The following is a 23,324-nucleotide window of genomic DNA, read 5'->3' as shown; positions in this document are numbered from 1 at the left end:
GCGAAACAAAGAACAGTCAGGGAATTCCTAGAAGCATGGCACTCATCCACAAACTCCATCAACAAACACATTGACCTGGACGCAATATACCGGCCACTACAGCGGACAGCTGAAACTGACAACCGGAAGCGGCAGGGACAGGCCACTATAAATGCCGGAGGAAACACCACAGAAGCGCTTCACAGGAGGCTCCCAAGCACTGAGGATGTCACCTAGACAGGGGACGAAACGTTTGCAACAAAAACTTCCAGCTCGGCGAACAGAACCACAGCAGGTTAGGATCACCTTCATGGGGATTTAAAGAATAAGAGGGGTTGTGTTCTCATAGAAACTTATAAAACTATAACAGGACTAGACAGAGTAAACCCAGGAAAGACATTCCTGATGACCAGGGAATCCAGAACAAAGGGTCACAGTTTAAGGATAAAGCAGTGGTCATTTTGGCCTGAGATAAGGAGAAATGTCTTCACCCAGAGAGTGGTGGAATTCTCTGCCACAGAAAGCAGTTGAGGCCAAAACATTGAGTGTTTTCAAGAAGCAGTCAGATGTAGCTCATAAAACTTAAAGGACTCAAAGGGAAAAAGTGGGAAGATGGTATTGGGTTGAATGATCAGCCATGATCACACTAAAAGGCCAAATGACCTAATCTTGCTCTTGTTTTCTATGTTTCTAAAAGACTGTTATGCATTTGGATTCCATTATTTTGGAATCTCATTGTGCTAGTAACACTGAGGCCCAGGCCAGCACTCTGGGGACAAGGGTGCAAATTCAAAGAATTGGTGCCTTGGCCTATGTTGGCTCCAGCGCAGACTCCTAATGGAAGAGCAGACAGTCAGGCTACCTTTCTACATTATTGCCTACAGTCCAATGCCTCAAAGAGTGGGGAAATAGCAGCTCACAGCAATGTATGGAGTGTGGAGACATGCAAGCTGAAAGCGTCTTTCAAAGTCTACGTACCAGCGTCTCCAGTGTCTGTACGCGTCTCTGAGTCTTCTCCAATCTTGCTAAGAGACTTAATTTCTCCGAGTCAGAGAGGGACTCCTGAAAGAAAGAGCAGGGCAGTTAAAAGATCAGCATAAAGAAGGGGCTTTTTTATATTCCTTCATGGGGTGTGGGCTAGGTCAGCATTCTTTGGCCTTCAAACCCCATTGCTGTGAGTCTGGAGTCACATGTACAGCAGGCCAGGCAAGGATGGTAGATACCTTTCCCTAAAGGTCATTAGAGAATCAGTCAGATTTCTAGCACCTGCAGTTTGGCTTTATTTTTAGCTTTTAGGTCAATTGACGGCGGTTACATAAATTAGGAGAAAATGAGGACTGCAGATGCTGGAGATCAGAGTCGAAGAGGCTGAAAAAGCACAGCAGTCAGGCAGCATCCAAGGAGCAGGAGAGTTGACGTTTCAGGCTTAAGCCCTTCATCAGGAATGTGAAGTAGGGGAGAAGGGGGCTGAGAGATAAATAGGAGAGTGAGGGTGGGGGTGAGGTAGCTGGGAAGACCAAGTCCATATTCCTTCCCACCTATCCACTCCGACTTATCATCATCATCCCCCCCTACCTGCAACTACATATCACCTTACCTGCTACCTCACCCCCACCCCCACCCTCCTATTTATCTCTCAGCCCCCTTCGCCCTGCCGCACTTATCGACAATGGTTACATAGATGTAAATAGTCCACCTTTTTAATTTCAGATTTGGATTGAATTCAAATTTTGCCAACTGCCCTGATGGAATTCGAACCCATGTCCTCAGAACATTAGCCAGGACCTCTGGATTATTAAAAGCCAAAAGAATTGTGGATGCTGTAGATTAGCAACAAAACTAGAAATTGCTGGATGAGCTGAGCAGGTCTGGCAGCGTCTGTGGAGAGAAATCCGAGTTAATATTCCGGGTCGAGTAAGGACACTCTTGGTAAAAGGCAAATTCAGAAAATCTGATTGTCTCACAGGCAACTGGTCAGTCCAGTCGGAAAATTAATCAAGAAGAATCTGAGATAGAGATAGAGAGAAAGTAGCAGGGAGAGATATACTGCAGCTTCCAAACCCAGCTTCAAGACCCCAGCAACTGCTACTGAAAAACTAAAAACCAAAACTCCTGGTTCTGTGGCAACTTGACCCTTCCACTTAGGGTTCTATTGTTCTACTTTAAAAAGTCCTGACTATTAGGGCTTTCAATAGACAGCTTTCCACCTCTGTCTTAAAATCCCTCTTCAAAAACAAAACAGGACAAAATATATCTCTTCAGGCCACAGTAATGTCAGAGGGAGGTTTTAAGCGAGTGAAAGGTACTACTGCCAACAGTGAAGCAAAGCCAATCAGTTAGATAATGGGTTTGAGTCCTTGTATGGTTCCAAAATTCAAAACATTTTAGCTCAGTGAAGAATTCATAGAGTCACAGAGTCACATAGCACGGAAACAGACCCTTCGGTCCAACCAGAACATGCTGGCCCTAATCCCAAACTAAACCAGTCCCACCTGCCTGCTCCTGGCCCATGTCCCTCCAAACCTTGCCTTTTCGTGTACTTATCCAAATGTCTATTAGACGTTGTAATTGAACTCACATCACTTTCTCAGGAAGTTCATTCCACACACAAACTATCCACTGTGTAAAAAATTTGCCCCCTCGTGTCTTTTTTAAATGTCTCTCCTCTCACCTTAAAAATGTGCTCGCTAGTCCTGAAATCCCCCAAACTCGGGAAAAGACAACTAGCATTTACTCTATCCATACCCCTCACGAATTCCAGCAACTGAGCGAGCCAGTATAGGGTAAATTTTTAGGAGCTCTTTTATTCCAGGAGAAAGTGAAGACTGCAGATGCTGGAGATCAGAGTTGAGAGTGTGGTGCTGGAAAAGCACAGCAGGTCAGGCAGCATCCGAGGAACAGGAGAATCAACGTTTCGGGCATAAGTGCTTCATCAAGAATTCCTGACAAAGGGCTTCCGCCTGAAACATCGATTCCCCTGCTTCTCAGGTGCTGCCTGACCTGATGTGCTTTTCCAGCACCACACTCTCAACTCTTAGATTCCAGTCAATTAAAATGTTAAAGAATCTAGAGTCCACATGTTAATCAGATCTCATTTATTGGATAAAGGAATCATACCTTCTGTAAATGCATGGGATGCTGAACTAAGATGGGCACAGGCTGCAGGCGTAACCTTTCAATCTCTTCCCTCAGCCGGGCATTCTCTGCCAACAGGACAGACTCCACCTCTTTCCTTATGTTGTCCTCAGTATTCACTATACAAATGCAAACAGGATTCACCATTATACATTACTGACACACCAATGCACTGTCGGAACCATGAGCAACATGGCCACTCAGTTACACCAAAAATCAATTCATTAAGTTACACTAATTTCACAGTCCACACACATCACAAAGCTTTGGGCTCTTGTGGTACAGTGGTAGTGTCTGTGCCTCTGGGCCAAAAATTCCAGGTTCAAGTCTCACCTGCTCTGGAGGTGCATCCTAACAGATTGATTAAAAGCTTTTTTTCAACATGACTAAATTACTTGTAGCATGGAGATAGTGTCTCTACCTCTGGGCCAGAAGGTCCAGGTTCAAGTCCTTCATATCTCAGGATGTGATGCCCTTGATATGTCTTTTTGTTCTTAAATGACTTACAGGTTGTTCTGCTGTAACACATGTCTGGTCAACACAAATTGGCTATAACGCGGTTGGCCAATTGTGGACATTGTTTGGATAACGTAATCTTTCTACTGAATGGGTAAGCGATTTTCTGTTAGCGATCTCCTACAGTGTGGTTTTCTACAGCGTGGTTTTCCATAGTGCAACGTTGCAGAGGAACATAACTGCTGTGTCACAGCAGAATGACCTGTATGTCACATCTCAGATGTGAACATTTACTGACAACATTCCGGAATGTTGTCCGATACTTAATGCTTCAATCAACTGATGCTGACAGGCTGTTTCAACTGACTGCAGAACTCGGGGTTATAATCCCAAGACAAGAGCTCATCCATCTAGGACAAAGATGAGAACAAATTTCCTCACTCAGTAGATAGTGAAACTTGGAATATTTGATCCCAGAGAGCTCAGTGAGTATATTCAAGGCTGAGGTTGATAGAGTTTTGAACCCTGACGGAGTCAAAGCGACTATGCTGTGCGAGTAGAGTAGAAGTGAAAATCATTCACAATCTTGTTAAATGGCAGAACAGATTCAAGGGGACGAATGGCCTACTCCTGCTCCTATTTCTTTGTTTGTCACTTGAATTTACCCGTACGCTTTTTAGATGCTTCGGGCTTTGCTTTCGGTCTCTCTTTCAACTTTTTGTCCAAAAGAGTCTCCATTCTTTCAATAACCTGCAACAACAAATGACATTTGATAGATCGGTTGAATGCCATTCATCCAGTGTGGAGAGCACTTGATTCCGAATCTAAACCATACTGCACTTAAATCTGTGAAGGTATGAAACTGACTGGATCCCAGGATATCTCCATAATTCCGGCAAGTCACTCAAATAATAAAATTTGCTCAACTGTCAAACAAGAATGTCCTCGTGACAGGGGTTTGTAAACTTTAAGTACAATAACATACTCAGTTTTGCAACAAAACAAGAAATGAGAAAGAAAATAAGATTAATCTCTGCATTTTTTGAGCTTTTAGGAAAGAAATCATGTGGGTCATGGATAGGATAGATAGACAAGGTCTTTTCCCTGGAGTGGGGGGAGTCCCAAACTAGAGGGCATAGGTTTAAGGTGAGAGAGGAAGGATTTAAAGGGACTTAAGGGACAACTTTTTTCACACAGAAGGTAGTGCATCTATGGAGTAAGTTGCCGGAGGAAGTGGGGGAGACTGGTACAATTACAGCATTTAAAAGGCATCTTGATGGGTGTAAGAATTGGAAGGGTTTAGAGGGATATGGGCCGAGTGCTGGCAAATGGGACTAGATTGAGTTGGGATATCTGGTCAGCAAGGACAAGTTGGACCAAAGGATCTGTTTCCATGCTGTACATCTCTATGACTCTATAAATCAAAACTAGTACCTAAGTTAGAACAGTCAAAAGTAATTCATTAAGACATGGTAAAGTGTAAAGGAAATATTAATAGGAATTCATTGAGAGATTCTTGTCTTGATGAGCTGGAGGCTCTCATGACCTTTTACAACCCGGGACACACAGCAGTGTTTCTCCCCTACCCGCAAAGTTCCATTGTCTGCTAAGTTTCTGACTTTGGTTCAAACAATTGCTAAAATGGACACCAGAACCAGGAGAGTCTAAGTACCAGGAAGTTCTTGTCCTTAGAAAAGAGCAGATGAGAGGTTATCTCAATGTCTTTAACATTACAAAGGAATTTAGAGGCATTCAGCATGGAAACAGCTCCCAGAGGGGACTGACACAGACACAGTGCAAACTCCACACTGACAGACACCTGAGGCTAGGATTGAACCCCGGTCCCTGCTGCTGTGACCGCAGAGTCACTTTGCCATTCCCCCCATCCCCCACACTTTGTTGCTGAATCACATCCTGGAGCTCCCTCCACAGCAGTACTGTGGGAGTATGTACACGACATGAACTGCACGTTGTTCCACAAGGTAGCTCACTACCCTCTCCAGGGCGATTAAGGATGGTCAATAAATGCTGATCCAGTCAGTGACGCCCCTCATCCCGTGAATAAATAAAAAGAAACATAATTAAGCAGGACCTGTTAAATGGAAAGTCATGTTCAGCCTTCCCAGAACCCAAATGAGATGTCTCTTTAAAAATTGGAACTTGTGTATGTTACAAACTCTGCACGTCTTCACCAACTCCCTTACCTTTTCCTGTTGCCGTATGGTGTCTTCCAGAATCTTTGATTTGTGCATTTTTTCCTGGTATTTGTGCAGCGCTGCCAGCTGCTGCTGATGGGCTTTCTGTGACTTCAAAAGTTCAGCTTCACGATCGTTCTTCTAGAACAAACAATAATGACATCGGGGTCTTACTGAACAAAGGTAGCCACCATGCCAGCCATTGAAGCTTAGATTAGGAACATGAGAAACACACTAAGGGACTAAAGATGAGCAATAGAGGTGGTCCAACCAGGGACTCCCATGTCTCATGAGTAAATTTTTTTTAAAAACCAACAAACATGTTACTTTTCTGTAAGATCAAGGCAAAAAATCACCACATCCCACAGACAATGTTTTGTCCTGGATTGCCTCATGCCCCATTTGCCCTATTCTCCCATTGGCATTTCTTCATAACTCACTCCACAAATCTACTAGCCTTAAAGTGACCTGGATTTCCTTTTACACAGATGTTACTCTTTTTTAAAACTTGCGTATCTTTGCAATCCTTCAGCACAATGAGCAACATCCCCGGGATCAATTTGATCCATTCAATTCATAATGTTACAAGTTTCAAACTGATCAGCATTCAACACCCTCTACCGTTCTAAAAGCAGACAAGGCCTCCTTAAAACCTTCCTTGTAAATTCTTATATTTATCTTTGATGACCAGCCCTCTCAGCTCTCTAGGATATTAATATTATAGCCATTACTCAGTGATGGAATCTGGGCACAATAATATTAAACGTCAATATTTCAATACACGTTTGCCAGAGCTACGTCATGCCAAGATTTTGCAGATACTTAGTGCCTACCACTTTCCACAAATCAGATTTAATTTGGGTCAGTTCTTCATAATATTACAGTCAGTGGTGTTATTGAATACCAATACATTTGCCAGGATAGGCGCAGCTCTAAGAACACTAAGTTTTGACTGACTTATCTCAGAAAGGATGCATTGGTATTGGAGGCATTCTGGAGAATGTTCACTCGGCTGATCCTGGGTATGGAGGGATTGTTTTATCAGGACAGGTTGAGTCAGTTGACATTGTGTGCATTGGATTTAAGAAGGAGAGGAGACCTTATTGGAGCACACAGGATTCTGAGGGGACTTGACAGTGTGGATGGGGAGAGTTTAGGACCAAAGGAGATAACCTCAGAATAAGGTGTTGCTCATTTAGGACAGAGATGAGGAGGAATTTCTTCTCTCAGAGGGTGGTGAATCTGTGTGGAACACTTTACCACAGAGGGCTTGGAAAGGTTGGGTCATTAAGCAAATCCAAGGCTGAGGTAAGAGGGATTTTTAATCCATAAGGGAATCAAGGATTATGGGGAAAAGGCAGGAAAATGAAGCTGAGGAATATCAGAACAACCATGATCTCATTGAATGACAGAGCAGACATGGTGGGCTGAATGGCCTTCTTCTGCTGCTACACCTTATGGCTAGCATTCAAGAGGTTCGACATCATCCAGGGCAAAGCAGACTTTTTGATTGGCACTCTGTCCACTTTCTGGCTTCCTTCACTGCCTTGACTACTGATGCTCAGTAGCAGCAGCGTTGTGCCGTCTATAAGATGCACTACAGCAGCTCAGCAAGCCTCCTCTGCCAGCGCCCTCATAACCTCCCATCCCTACCACGCTGGAAGGAAAAGGGCAGCAGACAGTTGGCAAGATCACCACCACCTGCAGGTTCCAGACCACTCCCACCCACACGCTGAATCAGAATTATAGCTTAGATTTCTGCCAAGTCAAGATGACTCAGGATCCCTTCCTAAAGGGTGGCATGTCCCAGTGCTGTGATTCCTGATCCCATTCCTGGGGTTTCCAATATTTCACAGTACACAACCTGGACACCAACCCACACCCTCTGCACTCCTCACCCTAGCCAGCTCCACTGAGGAGATCGACATGACCCACCCCTTCACCATGTTCATGGAGACAGACCAGTTTTTCCAAAGAGTCCTGGAATCCCTACACTGTGGAAGTAGACCATTTGGCCCAGACCCATCCCCCACTACACTATCCCTGTAATCCTGCATTTCCCCTGGCTAACCCATCCATCCTGCACAAGTTAGCATGGCCAATCCACCTAACCTGCACAACTTTGGACTGTGGGAGAAAATCCATGCAGACACAGGGAGAACATGCAAACTCCAAGCAGACAGTCACCTAAGGCAGGAATCGAACCTGGGTCCCTGGCACTGTGAGGCATCAGTGCTAACCACTGAGCCACCATGCCGCCCCAATCACTGGATGTGTAGGTCAAGGCCGAGACCTCCCTGGTTTGTCTGGATAGCCCAGGGCCCTTAAAAGGAATATCATCCACACAAGACACTTCCATTCCCCCATGACTCACCCGTATCAATTCATTCTGGAGCTGCTGCACTTTGTCTTTGCAATTCAGAAGCTCCGCAGTCTCTGTGGCCAGTTTCTGTCTTAACAAAACTGGAAATCAAATAAGCAAAAATACAAATGAAAAGAGGTTTAAAGTTCAGTTCCACACCCACACAATTTAGATGATGGTTTCTAACAGCAATGAGAACCAGTCCCTTTACTAATCCAGCAACACGGGGACTAAGGACAGTTGTTCATCAAGGAGCTACCGCGGGCCTGAAGGACAGATTGGTCTCTTTCTGCAGACAGAAAGTCAAGTGCAGGATAAAAACGCCTTCCAGGAAATGTAGCCCCAAGATCTGTGACTAGGAAGCGATGGGTTCAGCTTAATTTAATAAAATACTATTGAGTTACTCAGTGGATAGCTCTTTAATCTTTGTGCAGAAAGTCTATTTTATATTATCTCATGGTCCAGAGTGTTGATCAGCCAGCTATGAAAGCCTGTGCTATTGACATTGTTGGAAAGCATAACTGAGGTAGCACAGTGACTCAGTGGTTAGCACCACTGTCTCACAGCGCCAAGGACCCGGGTTTGATTGCACCTCTGCGAGACCGTCTGTGTGGAGTTTGCACATTCTCCCTGTGTCTGTGTGAGTTTCTTCCCACTGTCCAAAAATGTTCAGGTTAGAGTGGTTTGACCATGCTAAATATGGGATTACTGGGATAGGGAGGGTCTGGGTCTGGGTAGGGGTGGCAATGGCATAGCGGTATTATCACTTGACTATTAATCCAGAAACTCAGATAATGTTCTGAGGACCTGGGCACCAATCCTGCCATGGAAGACGGTGGAATTTAAATTCAGTTTAAAAAGTCTAATGATGGCCATGAATCCATTGTTGATTGTCATTAGAACCCATCTGGTTCACCAGTGTCCTTCTAGGAATGAAACTGCAATCCTTACCTGGTCTGGTCTACACATGACTCCAGACCCACAGCAATTAGGGATAAATTGGTAATACGTGCAGGCCTAACCAGGGATTTCCGCATCTCCCTGGGTGAATAACTAAACTTGCTCTTCAGAGGGTTTGTGCAGAGTCGAAAAGTGTGGTGCTGGAAAAGCATAACAGGTCAGGTAGCATCCAGGGAGCAGGAGAGTTGACGTTTCAGGCATAAGCCCTTCATCAGAGATGTGGAGGGGAAGGGGGCTGAGAGATAAATGGGAGGGTGGGACTGGGGAGAAGGAAGGTGGGAAGGCGATAGGTGGATGCAGGATTGGTGCAGACTTGATGGGCTGAAAGGTCTCTTTCCACACTCTTGGGATTCTGAGACTATAAACAAAAGAAAACTAGATAGATCGGGGACACGATCACCGATTTTACCTCAACGGTATGCTCACAATGACGGTACGAGTACTTTAAAACCAGACCTATTCTGTCAGCTATTTCTGCTTTAGTCATCACATCAATGTCGGTGTCATCCAACAGAACTCGGCCGAGGTCTTGATGGGAGCTCAGCTCACTCCGCAGTTTGCTGTTTTCAACCTCCAGCCTCGTGACATCCTTCCTCAGGTTAATGATGTCCTCAGCCATCTTCTGCATGGCGGTCCGGTAATTATCCAGCTCCTGCCAGCACACACACACACACACACATAAAGAGTGGAACGAGGCAACCAGTTCCATTTCCCAAGAGCATGCTTTTTCTGATATTAGCAACCGTGGAGTTATTGCACAGCCCCCCCCACCCACCAACACATTCATATGGTGTGGATAACAACAGCAAGCCTAACATTTATTGCCCAACCAACTTCCCTTGCGAGATACAGTTACAACATTTAAACACGTGGACAAGTACATGAATGGGAAAGTTTGGTGGGGTGTGGGCTAAATGCAGGCAAGTGGGACTAGTTTAGTTCAGGAACATGGTCAGCATGGACTAGCGGACTGAAGGGTCTGATCCGTGCTGTATGACTCTATGTCTCTAAGACAGCAGATCTGTAGGCAGGAATCTTAACAGGACGTATACACTTAATGATAAGGTCCTGGGAGTGTTGCTGAACAAAGAAAACTTGGAGTGCAGTTCATAGCTCCTTGAAAGTGGAGTTACAGGTAGATAGGATAGTGAAGAAGGTGTTTGGTATGATTTCCTTTATTGGTCAGAGTATTGAGTACAGGAGTTGGGAGGCCATGTTGCAGCTGTATAGGACATTGGTTAGGCCACTTTTGGAATATTGCATGCAATTCTGGTCTCCTTCCAATGGAAAGACGTTGTGAAACCTGAACGGATTCAGAAATGATTTATAAGAATGTTGCCAGGGTTGGAGGATTTGAGCTAAAGGGAGAGGTTGAATAGACTGGGGCTGTTTTCCCTGGAGCGTCGGAGGCTGAGGGGTGACCTAATAGAGGTTTATAAAATCATGATGGGCATGGATAGGGTAAATAGACAAAGTCTCTTCCCTGGAGTTGGTGAGTCCAGACCTAGAGGGTATAGGTTTAGGGTGAGAGGGGAAAGCTATAAAAGAGACCTAAGGGGCAACTTTTTCACGCGGAGGTTGGCATGTGTATGGAATGATCTGCCAGAGGAAGTGGTGGAGGCTGGTACAATTGAAATATTTAAAAGGCATCTGGATGGGTATATGAATAGGAAGGGTTTGGAGGGATATGGGCTGGGTGCTGGCAGGTGGGACTAGATTGGGTTGGGATATCTGGTCGGCATGGACGGCTTGGACCAAAGGATATGTTTCCATGCTATAAATCTCTATGATTCTATGACACTATGTACATATTCTTGAGGGCAGCTGGGCTTGAGCAATAATGTTGCCCTAGACAGTGATGCCCACATCCTGTGAACAAATAATTTATTTTTTCTAAAATAAATCAGCTTTCACCAGCTCATACAACCATTGCATTTGAAAAGGAAATGGATATTGTACAGAGAAAATGTACAGGACTTCAGGAATAACGCAAGGGAATAGAAGAAATTGAAAAACTGTTCCAAAGAGCTGGGGTATGACAAGCTGAATGACTTCCTTCTGGCTGATGCACTTTAAATGTTACAATCGATTTTAATTTATGCCGTTTTAACAGTGACTTTAGCACCGATATTTTGTATGGCCTTTGAATTCTTTGGGGCCAGCCCATAATAAACCTGTTGGAAACAGTTACAATGACTGAACTGGCAGGTGTGAATGGGAGATAAGCAAGTTCATTACAATAGATCAGATGGGCAGTGATCACACACCCCACTTCCCCTGGGAATCAGAGGTGGATAATCATACCATCCACTTACAGAGATAATGCCACAGTCATCGTTTCACTTCTTGTTATTGAAGGTTAACAACTGGAACACTGATTGTTAATATACACTTCCAGTCGTAAAACCGAAATAAAATTGTTTGCAAATATCACAGTAAGAGGTGATGCAAAAGAAAAGGTGAATTAAAACAAAAGACTGGCATTGATATAGCGTCTTTCACAACCTCAAGAATTCCCATAAGCAGAACTTGGGTAGGGTGATTTGGGGTAACCTCCTGGGGCCAATGCTTTGTGGAGGGAGGGGGTTTGGGTGAGATGTCCTGCACTGGGATTACAGGCTGAGGGGTGACCTTATAGAAGTTTATAAAATCATGGTTGGCGGGGGGGGGGGGGGGGGGGGCATGGATAGAGTGAATAGTCAAGGTCTTTTCTCTAGGATGGATGAGTCCCAAACTAGAGGGAATAGGTTTAAGGTGAGAGAGAAAAGATATAAAAGGGACCTCAGGGACAACATTTTCATGCAGAGGATGGTGTGTGTGTGGAATGAGCTGCCAGAGGAAGTGGTGGAGGCTGATACAATTACAGCATTTAAAAGACTTTGGGATGGACACATGAAAAGGAAGGATTTAGAGCGAATTGGGCCAAATGCTGGTAAATGGGATTAGATTCATTTAGGAAAGCTGGTTGGCATGGACGCGTTGGACTGAAGGGTCTTTGTCAGTGCTGTATGACTATGACTCTAAAGGCATCCGGGAGGAACTTAAAGCCAGGATGGGGCGAGAGTGGTACCCTCTGACCTTCAGTTTTGTTTAAGTTAGACTCAGAGACCTTTATTGATGGACTGGAAGGAAAAGATGTTGTGTCCCATGGTGGGGGGACGCTCAAGACTTGATTTGCCCCAGCGGTGGGGTCAGAGTTAGGTGAGCAGGGCAAGGGGGATGGCTCTGTCCATAGGAATAAAGAAACTACATTGTTCAGATGTTTGGAATTCTGCCCGAGTTAACTCATCCCCTGCCTTTCCTGTCTGACTGGTCCACCACCTACAAGGTATACGTTGCCTGGGAAACCCAGTCAGCTCCCGGTGATTGCCTCACTGGAAAGACAGCGCCTCCAACAGTGCCGTATCCCACAGCACAGGCAAATAGGAGGTTGGCAAAACCCAAATCCATGCCCACCGAGCTCAGAGGCAGGGAGTTACCACCTGAATCACTGGGACCCTTACAATCACCAGAGTCATGAACCTTTCAACCACTTTTGAACCCTCTCCTCAGCGGATACAAGAGTCAGTGTTAAAACTGGTTACAAGTCAATGTCTGACCCACTGAACCCCATAAACCTGACTTTTAAAAGGATTGTCATAGCAACAGCATCAGTAGTGGGTTAGTAAATATCAGGGAGTATTAAACAGTTTTCCTCACATGCAGCTCACAGGAAGAGATAAGCAGTCACAGCTATGTCCTTGATCAACTAACTCTATCTGAAACATGACATTGAGCTCCCCGATTTCATGATGCTATGAGTTTTCTTTGTGCCAAAAGGTTAATCACGTTGCAAAGAAATAAGTTTGCAAGCAAAATAAGTGTCAGAAGGTTCATTATTGAGTAGTTATATACCCTAACATTGTGATTCGAAGAACAGTGATAACACAGGTTTTATTGCAATCTACCACTGGCTCTACACTCCCATATCTCCAAGCTGCTAATGAGTCATAGAGTCATACAGCATGGAAGCAGGTCCTTCAGTCCAACTAGCACATGTGACCATATTCCAAAACTAAACTAATAGGGACAGCATGGTGGCTCAGTGCTTAGCACTCCTACCTCACAGCACCAGGGTCCCAGGTTTGATTCCAGCCTCAGGTAACTGTCTGTGTGGATTTTGCATGTTCTCCCCGTGTCTGCGTGGGTTTCCTCTGGATGCACCGGTTTCCTCCCACAGTCCAAAGATGTGCAGGTCAGGTGAATTGGCCGTGTTTAATTGCCCATAGTATTGGGTGCATTAGTCAGAGGGAAATGGGTCTGGGTGGGTTATTCTTTGGAGGGTCAGTGTGGACTGGTTGGTCCAAAGGGCCTGTAGGAAACCTAAACTAATCAAATCCCAAGATGGAGTTTAATTTGGATAATTGCGAGGTATTGCATTTTGGTCAAACAAACAAGTGATAGAGCCCTGGGGAGTGTTGTAGAACAAAGAGACTGAGGGGTTCAGGTACATAATCCTTTGAAATGTGTGTCACAAGTGGAAAGGGTGATTAAGAAGGTGTCTAGTACCCTTCCCTTCATTGCTCAGACGGTTGACTATCACAGTTGAGAAGTCATGTTGAGGTTGTACAGGATGTTGGTGAGGCCTCTTCTGAAGTACTGTGTCCAGGTCTTGTGGCCCTGTTATAGGAAGGATATTATTAAACTGGAGGGGGTTCAGAAAAGATTTACCAGGATGTTGCTGGGAATGAAGGGTTTGAGTTATAAAAATAGGCTGGGACTTTTTTTTTATAGCTATTTATGTGAGGAATGTTACCCAGAAACAGGCCAATACCAGAACACGAATGGACAGAGAAGTCAATACTCTAGGCTGATTAATTCAGTAAAGCTGATAATATCTGAGAGAAAATGTTTTCAAAGTCTCCCTGAAAAAAGATTGGAGTGTTCTCAGCGACCTGTGGAATCTCTTGCCCACACTGGAGAAGAAGTACCCATGAAGGTGCCAACTATTCCTGGCATCGCCAACAAGCTCAGGTGAAGGCAAACGCAAAGAGTGAAGTGTAAATGTGAGCACCTCATCCACCCAGCTCCCTCTTCAGACACCACCTGCCCCCCTGAGGCAGGATGTCCACATCCAGTATTGGATTGCTCAGTCACCTCAGGAGCCACAACTCCAGAGAGGAAGGAAGTCACCCTGCCTTACAAGAGACTGTTGAAGGAGAGAAGATAAATACAAGCCTTTCTTTTTCAAAACTGAAAATGTGTTGCTGCAAAAGCGCAGCAGGTCAGGCAGCATCCAAGGAGCAGGAGAATCGACGTTTCGGGCATAAACCCTTCTTCTTTTTCAAAAGCCCACACGTGTGTGAGATGCCCGATACTGCACTGCCTGCAGGAAGGTTACAATGTTGTATATCAAGGTTGAGGCGTGCTCTGCCCTGGCGTAGCACACTGTGTGCAGAACTGTGTCAAATAATCAGCAATATTAACAGCACAAGTGATAAGTTTAGCCACAAGTTGTCAAATGTTGCTGCACTGTCAGAAACATAGTTTTAGAACATTAGCAGCATTAAACTGAGCCTCTATCTGCCCTAGTGAGGGCAGAAGTTCTTTGGTATTGTTCCTAAGAAGAACAGAAAGAACTTGCCTGCTAACATTGAACCTTCAACCATTTATTTTAAAAAAGCAGGTAATCCGCCGGTCAGCTTGTCACTCTTTGTGGGATCTTGCTCTGCAAAAATCAGCTGACGTTTGCCTTGGCTTTCAACAGTGGTCACGCTCATTGGTCTTCTCCACAGCAATAACTCAGCCAATCAGACTCGAGCTACCATCCAATCAGCAGTCTTTCCGGCCACGGTATAAGCTGTTGAGAAGGTTGGAGATTCGGCATTCTTGCATTTGTCCTGATGAGCGCAGGGCAAAAATCTTTGGAAACATGGTGTTGTTTTCAGCAAGGCGTTCATGGTCTGTGCAGCTGGGAATGTGTTGAAGTTGTGAAAGGTGCTACGTATGTGAAGCTTTTCCTTCCATCAATATTCAGAAGAGGGACCAGCAACGACCGTTAGTAAGGAGGACCTGAAGAAACGTGCACAACGGAGAGAGGGAGGCAGAAAGAAAAGGAATTCCTGAGAGTGGGAATTTCAGAGAGCGATGTTAAAGACACATGCCAGTGAAATGAATCAGAAATAAGTGCACGGAACGCAATGGGGAAGTATCAAGAGTGGACAGATGGATGAGGCTGTTAAAGGTTACTGTGCTGAGGAGATCATGGAAGGTTTTAAAAGACAGAGAGCCGACAGATAAAGAAGATAATTACACTTTGCCTCCAAAGTAACCATTTTCCAAGAATGCTCTGACAAAGTGAATATATCAAAAGGTCAAGGGCAGCCAAGCACAAAAGGTCTTTAAGCCCATCAATTCCATGTTGGGTGTCTGAGGTGCAATCCATTCAGTCCTTTTCCCACCCCTTCCTACTCCACACCCCCAGCTTTATCGGTCCTAATGCCATTACATGTGAATCCTGTGGTGATTGATGACCGTGTCAGGATTAGTATAGCTGTAAAACCCGCTCATGTGAAATAACGGTCAGTTAACAGTTAATGTTACCACTGTAATGGATGCAGTGTGTGTTGTATTTGTTGCTAGTAGAGTCCTTGGTGAGATCTGAACTCCTCCTCTGACCTGGCCCCCCTCCACTCCCACGTTGCCAGCATTACAAATTTGAGACACGGACTGAAATCCCAAGGGCAGTCAGCGTATCTGAGGGAGTGGAAAGAGGGTGAAAATATCTTCTTTTGAAAAGAAAACAGAACACAACTTATAACTCTTGAGGACAAGGTTAGATTTCCATTTGCGACAGAAGATTAGGCTTTCAATCAAGGATCTTAATTGTTACAACAAAGGCTGGTTCTGAAAATGTATGATCCTCCTCAAACAGTGCAGCTATATTGGCTTAGGATGTGAAGAAAGTAAACTATGTTATCTGGCCATTATTTAGACTATGTGTTGTTTTATAGAAAAGAAACAGATTTTACAACCTTTTTGCAAAGCTTTTGTGTCTTGATGCAAAATGGAACGAAGATAGAGTTGTTTCCCAGTGTTAAAGCAAGTGCGGTGGGTTTGGGACAAAGGTACTGAGCTGAACCTAATCTATTTCCTCCCACAACATATTCAGAGTTTAGACAACAGACAAATTACTGAAGAAAATTTAACTGTCTTCAGTATAGAATGTACAGCAGAGAAACAAAAACACAGGAAATAGGAACTGGAGTAGGCCATTCTGCCCATCAAGTCTGCTCCAACCATTCAATATGATCAAGGCTGTTCATCTGACTCAGTAACCTGTTTCTGCTTTCTCTCCTTGCCCTTTGATCCCTTTAGCCTAAAGAACCACATCTAAATCTTAGTTGAAAACATTCAACGTATTGTTCTCAACAGCTTTCTGTGGTTCATCACACTCAGGGAGAAGAAATTTCTCCTCACTTCAATTCTAAATGGCCTCCCCCGTATCGTCAGGCTGTGACCCTAATTCCGGACTCAGGTAGGTCCTCCCTGTGTTTACCCTGTTCAGTCCAGCTGGCTCACTCTGGATCAAATCCAAAACACCCGTAGACGCTGCCAATCAGAAGCAAAAACAGAAATGTACTGAGGAGGGATCAGTCGACCAGAAACACTAGCTCGGATTTCTCTCCACAGATGCTGCCAGACCTGCTGAGCTTTTCCAGAAATTTCCGTTTGTGTTTGTGGCTCATTCTGGAGTTTAGGCTCCACAAGACCCTCCTCCCATCTCTCTTCAGGGAATCCCAACATGACATCCTACCTCCCTGGAAGATGATCCAGTTTCCACTCATGCATATCATACAGTTCTCAGTCTCCACCATTCCTTTTGGTATCACTTGCGAACCAGTCTCTCGGTTTATTGTTTCTGGTGGATTCCTTAATGATTTTATTAGCATCTATCTTCCAGTTATGATCCTTAGTATTGGCCTCTCTTATTCCTTCTGCTATTCAGCTGCTCTGGTTCTGTTCGCCAAGCTGGAAGTTTTTGTTGCAAACGTTTCGTCCCCTGGCTAGGTGACATCATCAGTGCTTGGGAGCCTCCTGCGAAGCGCTTCTTTGATGTTTCCTCCGGTGTTTATAGTGGTCTGTCCCTGTCGCAGGAGGCTCCCAAGCACTGATGATGTCGCCGAGCCAGGGGACGAAACGTTTGCAACAAAAACTTCCAGCTCAGCGAACAGAACCACAGCAACGAGCACCCGAGCTACAAATCTTCGCTATTCAGCTGTTTTATAATTTGTTATAGAACATAGAAAAGTACAGCATAGAACAGGCCCTTTAGCCCACAATGTTGTGCCGAGCATTATTCCTAATGTAAAATAAAATAACTTAACCTACGCATCCCTCGACTCACTGCTCTCCATTTGCATGTCCAGCAGTCGCTTAAAAGTCCCTAATGACTCTGCTCCCACCACCACCGCTGGCAGCACATTCCATGCATTCACAACTCTCTCGGTAAAAAACCTTCCTCTGACGTCCCCTCTATACCTTTCTCCTAATATCTTAAAACAATGACCCCTCGTACCAGTCAATCCTGCCCTGGGGAAAAGTCTCTGGCTATTGACTCTATCTATGCCACTCATTATTTTGTACACCTCAATCAGGTCTCCTCCTCTTCCTCCTTCTCTCCAGAGAGAAAAGTCCAAGCTTAGTCAACCTCTCTTCATAAGGCAAGCCCTCCAGTCCAGGAAGCATCCTGGTAAACCTTCTTTGCACTCTGTCCAAAGCCTCTGTATCTTTCCTATAGTAGGGTGACCAGAACTGGACACAATATTCCAAGTGTGGCCTCACCAGGGACTTGTAGAGCTGTATTAAAACCTCGCGGCTCTTAAACTCGATCCCCCTGCTAATGAAAGCCAAAACACCATATGCTTTCTTAACAACCCTATTCACTTGGGTGGCCATTTTGGGGAACTATGTACTTGCACACCAAGATCCCTCAGTTCCGCTACACTGCCAAGAATCCTGTCTTTAATCCTATATTCAGCATTCGAGTTCGACCTTCCAAAATGCATCACTTCGCATTTATCCAGGTTGAACTCCATTTGCCATTTCTCAGCCCAGTTCTGCATCCTGGGGTCTATGTTGCGCTGCAGCCTCAATAGGATACTATCAACGGCACCTCCAACCTTTGTGTCATCTGCAAATTTACTAACCCATCCCTCAATCTCCTCATCCAAGTCATTTATAAAAACTACAAAGAGCAGAGGCCCAAGAACAGAGCCCTGCGGGACCCCACTCAACACTGTCCTCCAGACAGAATACTTTCCACCTATAACCACTCTCTGCCTCCTGTCAGCCAACCTAAACTGAATCCAGGTAGCCAAATCTCCCTGTATCCCATATCTCCTGACTTTATGAATGAGTCTACCATGGGGACCCATGAAAGTGAATACCTCACACGTTCCCATATTGTACTTCATCTACCATTTCTTTGCTCACTGCCCTCCATCATCCAAATCCTTCTGATGCCTCCACGTTTTTTTAACACTACCTGTCCCTCCAGCTAACTGTGTTATCTGCAAATTGAGCAACAATGCCCTCAGTTCCTTCGTCCGAATTGTTGATGTAGAACTTGAATAGTTGTGGTCCTGACACTGAATCCTGTGGAACTTTGGCAATCCACTGGCTGCTATCCTGAAAAAGACCCCTTTGCCCTTACTTTCTACCTTCTGCCAGGCAGCCAACTCTCTATCATGCCCATACCTTGCCCTAACACCAGGGGCTCTTACCTTATTTTGCCACCTCCAAAGTGTGACACTTTGTCTGCAAATCCAAATAGATCACATCCATTGGCTCTTCTTTGTCTAACTTGCTCATTACCTCCTTGAAGAATTCTAACAGATTTGTCAGGCATGACCTCCCTGGATGAATGAGGAATATTGGCCATCATTTTCTGCTTATCTTCAAAAATGTGCCATGGGATCTTTCTACGTTAGACCAAGAAACCAGAAGCTGCTTCAGAATGACAGTGTCTCCAAAAGTACTGCACACCCTCGGAATTGCACTGGAAGTGCCAAGATCTTGTCAAATCTCATTGCCTCCCCCCAGTCCCATGAGTCTTGTTGCCAACATTGTCCCCATCCCCCAACCATGGCCCATGTGAGATGATTGACTTCAGCAGAAGGAACAAGACAAGGGAGCACTCAGTGAATGGCAGGACCTTACAAAGTTCAGAGTGATCTTGGGATGCTTGCCCACAGATCCCTGAAGGTGGCAGGACAGGTTAATAGGGTTAACAAGGCATACGGGACACCTGCTTTTATCAGGGAGCAGAAAGTGAGGACTGCAGATGCTGGATAGCAGAGTCAAAAAGTGTGGCACTGGAAAAGCACAGCCGGTCAGACAGCATCCGGGGAGCAGGAGAGTCGACATTTCGAGCATAAGCGTCGTGACCTGCTTCTATCAGTCAAGGCATGGATTAAAAGGGCAAGAAGTTATGTTGGAGCTGTACAGGATTGGTCGGGGCAGAGCTGGAATACTGTGTGCCGTTCCAGTCACCGCACTATGAGAAGGATGTGATTGTAGAGGAGATTCACCAGGACGTTGCCTCTGAGATGAAGAGATGCTGTTCTTTGGAACAGAGATGATTGAGGGGGGATCCTGATTGAGATGTTTAAGATTACGTCGGGCAAGGACAGTCGTGATTGAAAGTAGCTGTGAAGGGTCAAGAGCGAGGGAGCACACTTTTAAAGTGAAACAGAGGTTTAGAGGAAAATCCTTTTCATCCTAAGGATGGTGTGGGTTTGGAATGCACTGTCTGGGAGAGTAATTAAGGGATGAAACTTCACAATCTTTAAAAAGTTTGGACGAACACTCTAAGTATCATAACTTTCAAGGCCTAATGTGCGAAGGTGGGCCAAGTTTGGTGCAAACTCAATGGGCTGAAGGAACTCTTCCATGCTGGATGACTCTATCATTCTCTGAGGATACAGCTGGGTTCGGCTGTGGTGCTCCCAGCTTGAGGAGTTCCTGCAGAGCTAGGCCGGACCAGAGACTGTGTGTCAGTCCATCCAGCACCATGCAGAGAGACACGGGCGGTGGGACATTGGCTCACGAAGGACATATCAAGAAAAAGGAGAGAGTGCTCTCAGTAACCATCAGCTCTTCATGGTTGACAGAAAGGATAAATGTTCCTGCATCCGGCGTCTACCATCAAGAATGTGAAGGACTTCCTAATCTTAGCCCTTCAAGGTCTGTGAGGTAAAACTGTCAAAAGTATACGACTCATTTCAAAAGCATCCTTGGGGTAGGGATAGACTGAACTTCAGAGATAAGGAGACCTTCACAACACAGCTGGACTAGGCAAGAAGCAGGCGTGAACTCTGTACCAGCTAACTATCTGATTTCCACCCTATTCTCCACACAGCCTGGAAACTAATGTGCAACCGGCCTGTACAAACACTGATTCATTACACTGAGCAGCCGATATCATACAATCTCGAGTGAGCTCTTGTTTTGCTCACTCATGTATCGCTGCCTGGGCCAGCATTTATTGCCATCCCCAGTTGCCCCTTGAGAAGGTGGTGGTGAGCTGCCTCCTTCAACCTTGCAGACCATGTGGTTGACCCACAGTACCCTGAGGGAGGGAATTACAGGATTTTCACCCAGTGACACTCAAGGAACAGTGCTATATTTCCAAGTCAGAATGGTGAGAGTCTCGGAGGGACACTTAAAGGGGGTGGTGTTGACCAAAGCTTGAGCAAGCTTTGACCAAATTTCATTTCTTTGACCTGAGCTGGTACAAGGCTGGCAGAAACTGAAGATACAGGTTTCAGAAGAGAATCAATGGATGATAAACTGGAAGAAATGAGCTGAGGGAACACAGCTTCCGAACGATGGGAACACAGATTATCAGAAGGTTGGCGGGTCCACTACCTTTCATCATTTATATAAATGATTTGGATGCGAGCATAAGAGGTACAGTTAGTGAGTTTGCAGATGACACCAAAATTGGAGGTGTAGTGGACAGCGAAAAGGGTTACCTCAGATTAAAACAGGATCTTGACCAGATGGGCCAATGGGCTGAGAAAATGGCAGATGGAGTTTAATTCAGATAAATGCGAGGTGCTACATTTTGGGAAAGCAAATCTTAGCAGGACTTATACGCTTAATGGTAAGAGCCTCGGGAGTGTTGCTTAACAAAGAGTGCAGGTTCATAGTTCCTTGAAAGTGGAGTCGCAGGTAGATAGGATAGTGAAGGCGGCGTCTGGTATGCTTTCCTTTATTGGTCAGAGTATTGACCAATCCTCCTTCCAATCCTCCCACTTCCTCCAAACGAAAGGAGTAGCCATGGGCACCCGCATGGGCCCCAGCTATGCCTGCCTCTTCGTAGGATATGTGGAACAATCCATCTTCCGCAACTACACTGGCCCCACCCCCCCACCTTTTCCTCCGCTACATCGATGACTGTATCGGCGCCGCCTCGTGCTCCCACGAGGAAGTTGAACAGTTCATCCACTTCACCAACACCTTCCACCCCGACCTCAAATTCACCTGGACAGTCTCAGATTCCTCCCTCCCCTTCCTCGACCTTTCTATTTCCATCTCAGGCGACCGAAACAACACGGACATCTACTACAAACCGACCGACTCCCACAGCTACCTGGACTACACCTCCTCCCATCCTGCCCCCTGTAAAAACGCCATCCCATTCTCCCAATTCCTTCGACTCCGCCGCATCTGCTCCCAGGAGGACCAGTTTCAAAAACGCACAACCCAGATGGCCTCCTTCTTCAAGGACCGCAATTTCCCCCCCGACGTGGTCGACGATGCCCTCCACCGCATCTCTTCCACTTCCCGCTCCTCCGCCCTTGAACCCCGCCCCTCCAACCGCCACCAGGACAGAACCCCACTGGTCCTCACCTACCACCCCACCAATCTCCATGTACAGCGCATCATCCGCCGTCATTTCCGCTACCTCCAAACGGACCCCACCACCAAGGATATATTTCCCTCCCCTCCCCTATCAGCATTCCGTAAAGACCACTCCCTCCGTGACTCCCTCGTCAGATCCACACCCCCCACCAACCCAACCTCCACTCCCGGCACCTTCCCCTGCAACCACAGGAGGTGCAAGACTTGCGCCCACACCTCCCCCCTCACCTCCCTCCAAGGCCCCAAAGGAAACTTCCATATCCGCCACAGATTCACCTGCACCTCCACACATATCATCTATTGCATCCTCTGCACCCGATGTGGCCTCCTCTATATTGGGGAGACAGGCCGGCTACTTGCGGAGCGTTTCAGAGAACACCTCTGGGACACCCGGACCAACCAACCCAACCACCCTGTAGCTCAACATTTCAATTCCCCCTCCCACTCCACCAAGGATATGCAGGTCTTTGGACTCCTCCATCGTCAGACCACAACAAAACGACGGTTGGAGGAAGAACGCCTCATCTTCCGGCTAGGAACCCTCCAACCACAAGGGATGAACTCGGATTTCACCAGTTTCCTCATTTCCCCTCCCCCCACCCTGTCTCAGTCAAATCCATCAAATTCAGCACCGCCTTCCTAACCTGAGATCTTCTTCCCGACCTCTCCGCCCCCACCCCAGTCTGACCTATCACCCTCACCTTGACCTCTTTCCACCTATCACATTTCCGACGCCCCTCTCCCAAGTCCCTCCTCCCTACCTTTTATCTTAGCCTGCTGGACAAACTTTCCTCATTCCTGAAGAAGGGCTTATGCCCGAAACGTCGATTCTCCTGTTCCCTGGATGCTGCCTGACCTGCTGCGCTTTTCCAGCAACACATTTCCAGCTCTGATCTCCAGCATCTGCAGACCTCACTTTCTCCTCAGAGTATTGAGTACAGGAGTTGGGAAGTCATGTTGCGGCTGGACAGGACATTGGTTAGGGAGGTAAAGGCCACTGTTGCAATATTGCGTGCAATTCTGGACTCCTTCCTATCGGAAAGATGCTGTGAACCGTGAAAGGATTCAGGAAAGATTTACAAGGATGTTGGCAGGGTTGGAGGATTTGAGCTGCAGGGAGAGGTTGAATGGGCTGGGGCTGTTTTGCCTGGAGTGTCGGAGGCTGAGAGGTGACCTTATAAAGGTTTACAAAATCATGAGGGGCATGGATAGGGTAAATAGACAAAGTCTTTTCTCTGGGGTGGGGGAGTCCAGAACTAGAGGGCATAGGTTTAGGGTGAGACGGGAAAGATATAAAAGAGACCTATGGGGCAACTTTTTCACACAGA

General features: G+C 45.9%; 1 protein-coding gene across 4 annotated transcripts in view; it reads right to left on the bottom strand.

Annotated features, from left to right (window-relative positions):
• ccdc33 (coiled-coil domain containing 33) overlaps positions 1-23,324 on the bottom strand; it is a 275,655-nt gene that overhangs the window by 10,229 nt on the left and 242,102 nt on the right. For all 4 annotated transcript variants that reach the window (XM_087981982.1, XM_043680294.2, XM_087981983.1 and 1 more), the window contains 6 exons: positions 9,544-9,739; positions 8,140-8,228; positions 5,775-5,906; positions 4,236-4,320; positions 3,097-3,233; positions 958-1,041 (listed from right to left, as the gene is read on the bottom strand). In XM_087981982.1, coding sequence (XP_087838108.1) covers positions 958-1,041; positions 3,097-3,233; positions 4,236-4,320; positions 5,775-5,906; positions 8,140-8,228; positions 9,544-9,739 — 723 coding nt within the window. The remainder of the gene's footprint in view (positions 1-957; positions 1,042-3,096; positions 3,234-4,235; positions 4,321-5,774; positions 5,907-8,139; positions 8,229-9,543; positions 9,740-23,324) is intronic.

This window comes from Chiloscyllium plagiosum, unplaced genomic scaffold, assembly GCF_037043375.1.
Source record: "Chiloscyllium plagiosum isolate Xiang-an unplaced genomic scaffold, Cpla_swu_hap1 HiC_scaffold_42, whole genome shotgun sequence".
Classification (NCBI taxonomy): domain Eukaryota; kingdom Metazoa; phylum Chordata; class Chondrichthyes; order Orectolobiformes; family Hemiscylliidae; genus Chiloscyllium; species Chiloscyllium plagiosum.
Note: the sequence above shows the minus strand (reverse complement) of the source record. Positions and strands in the feature narration are given on the sequence as shown.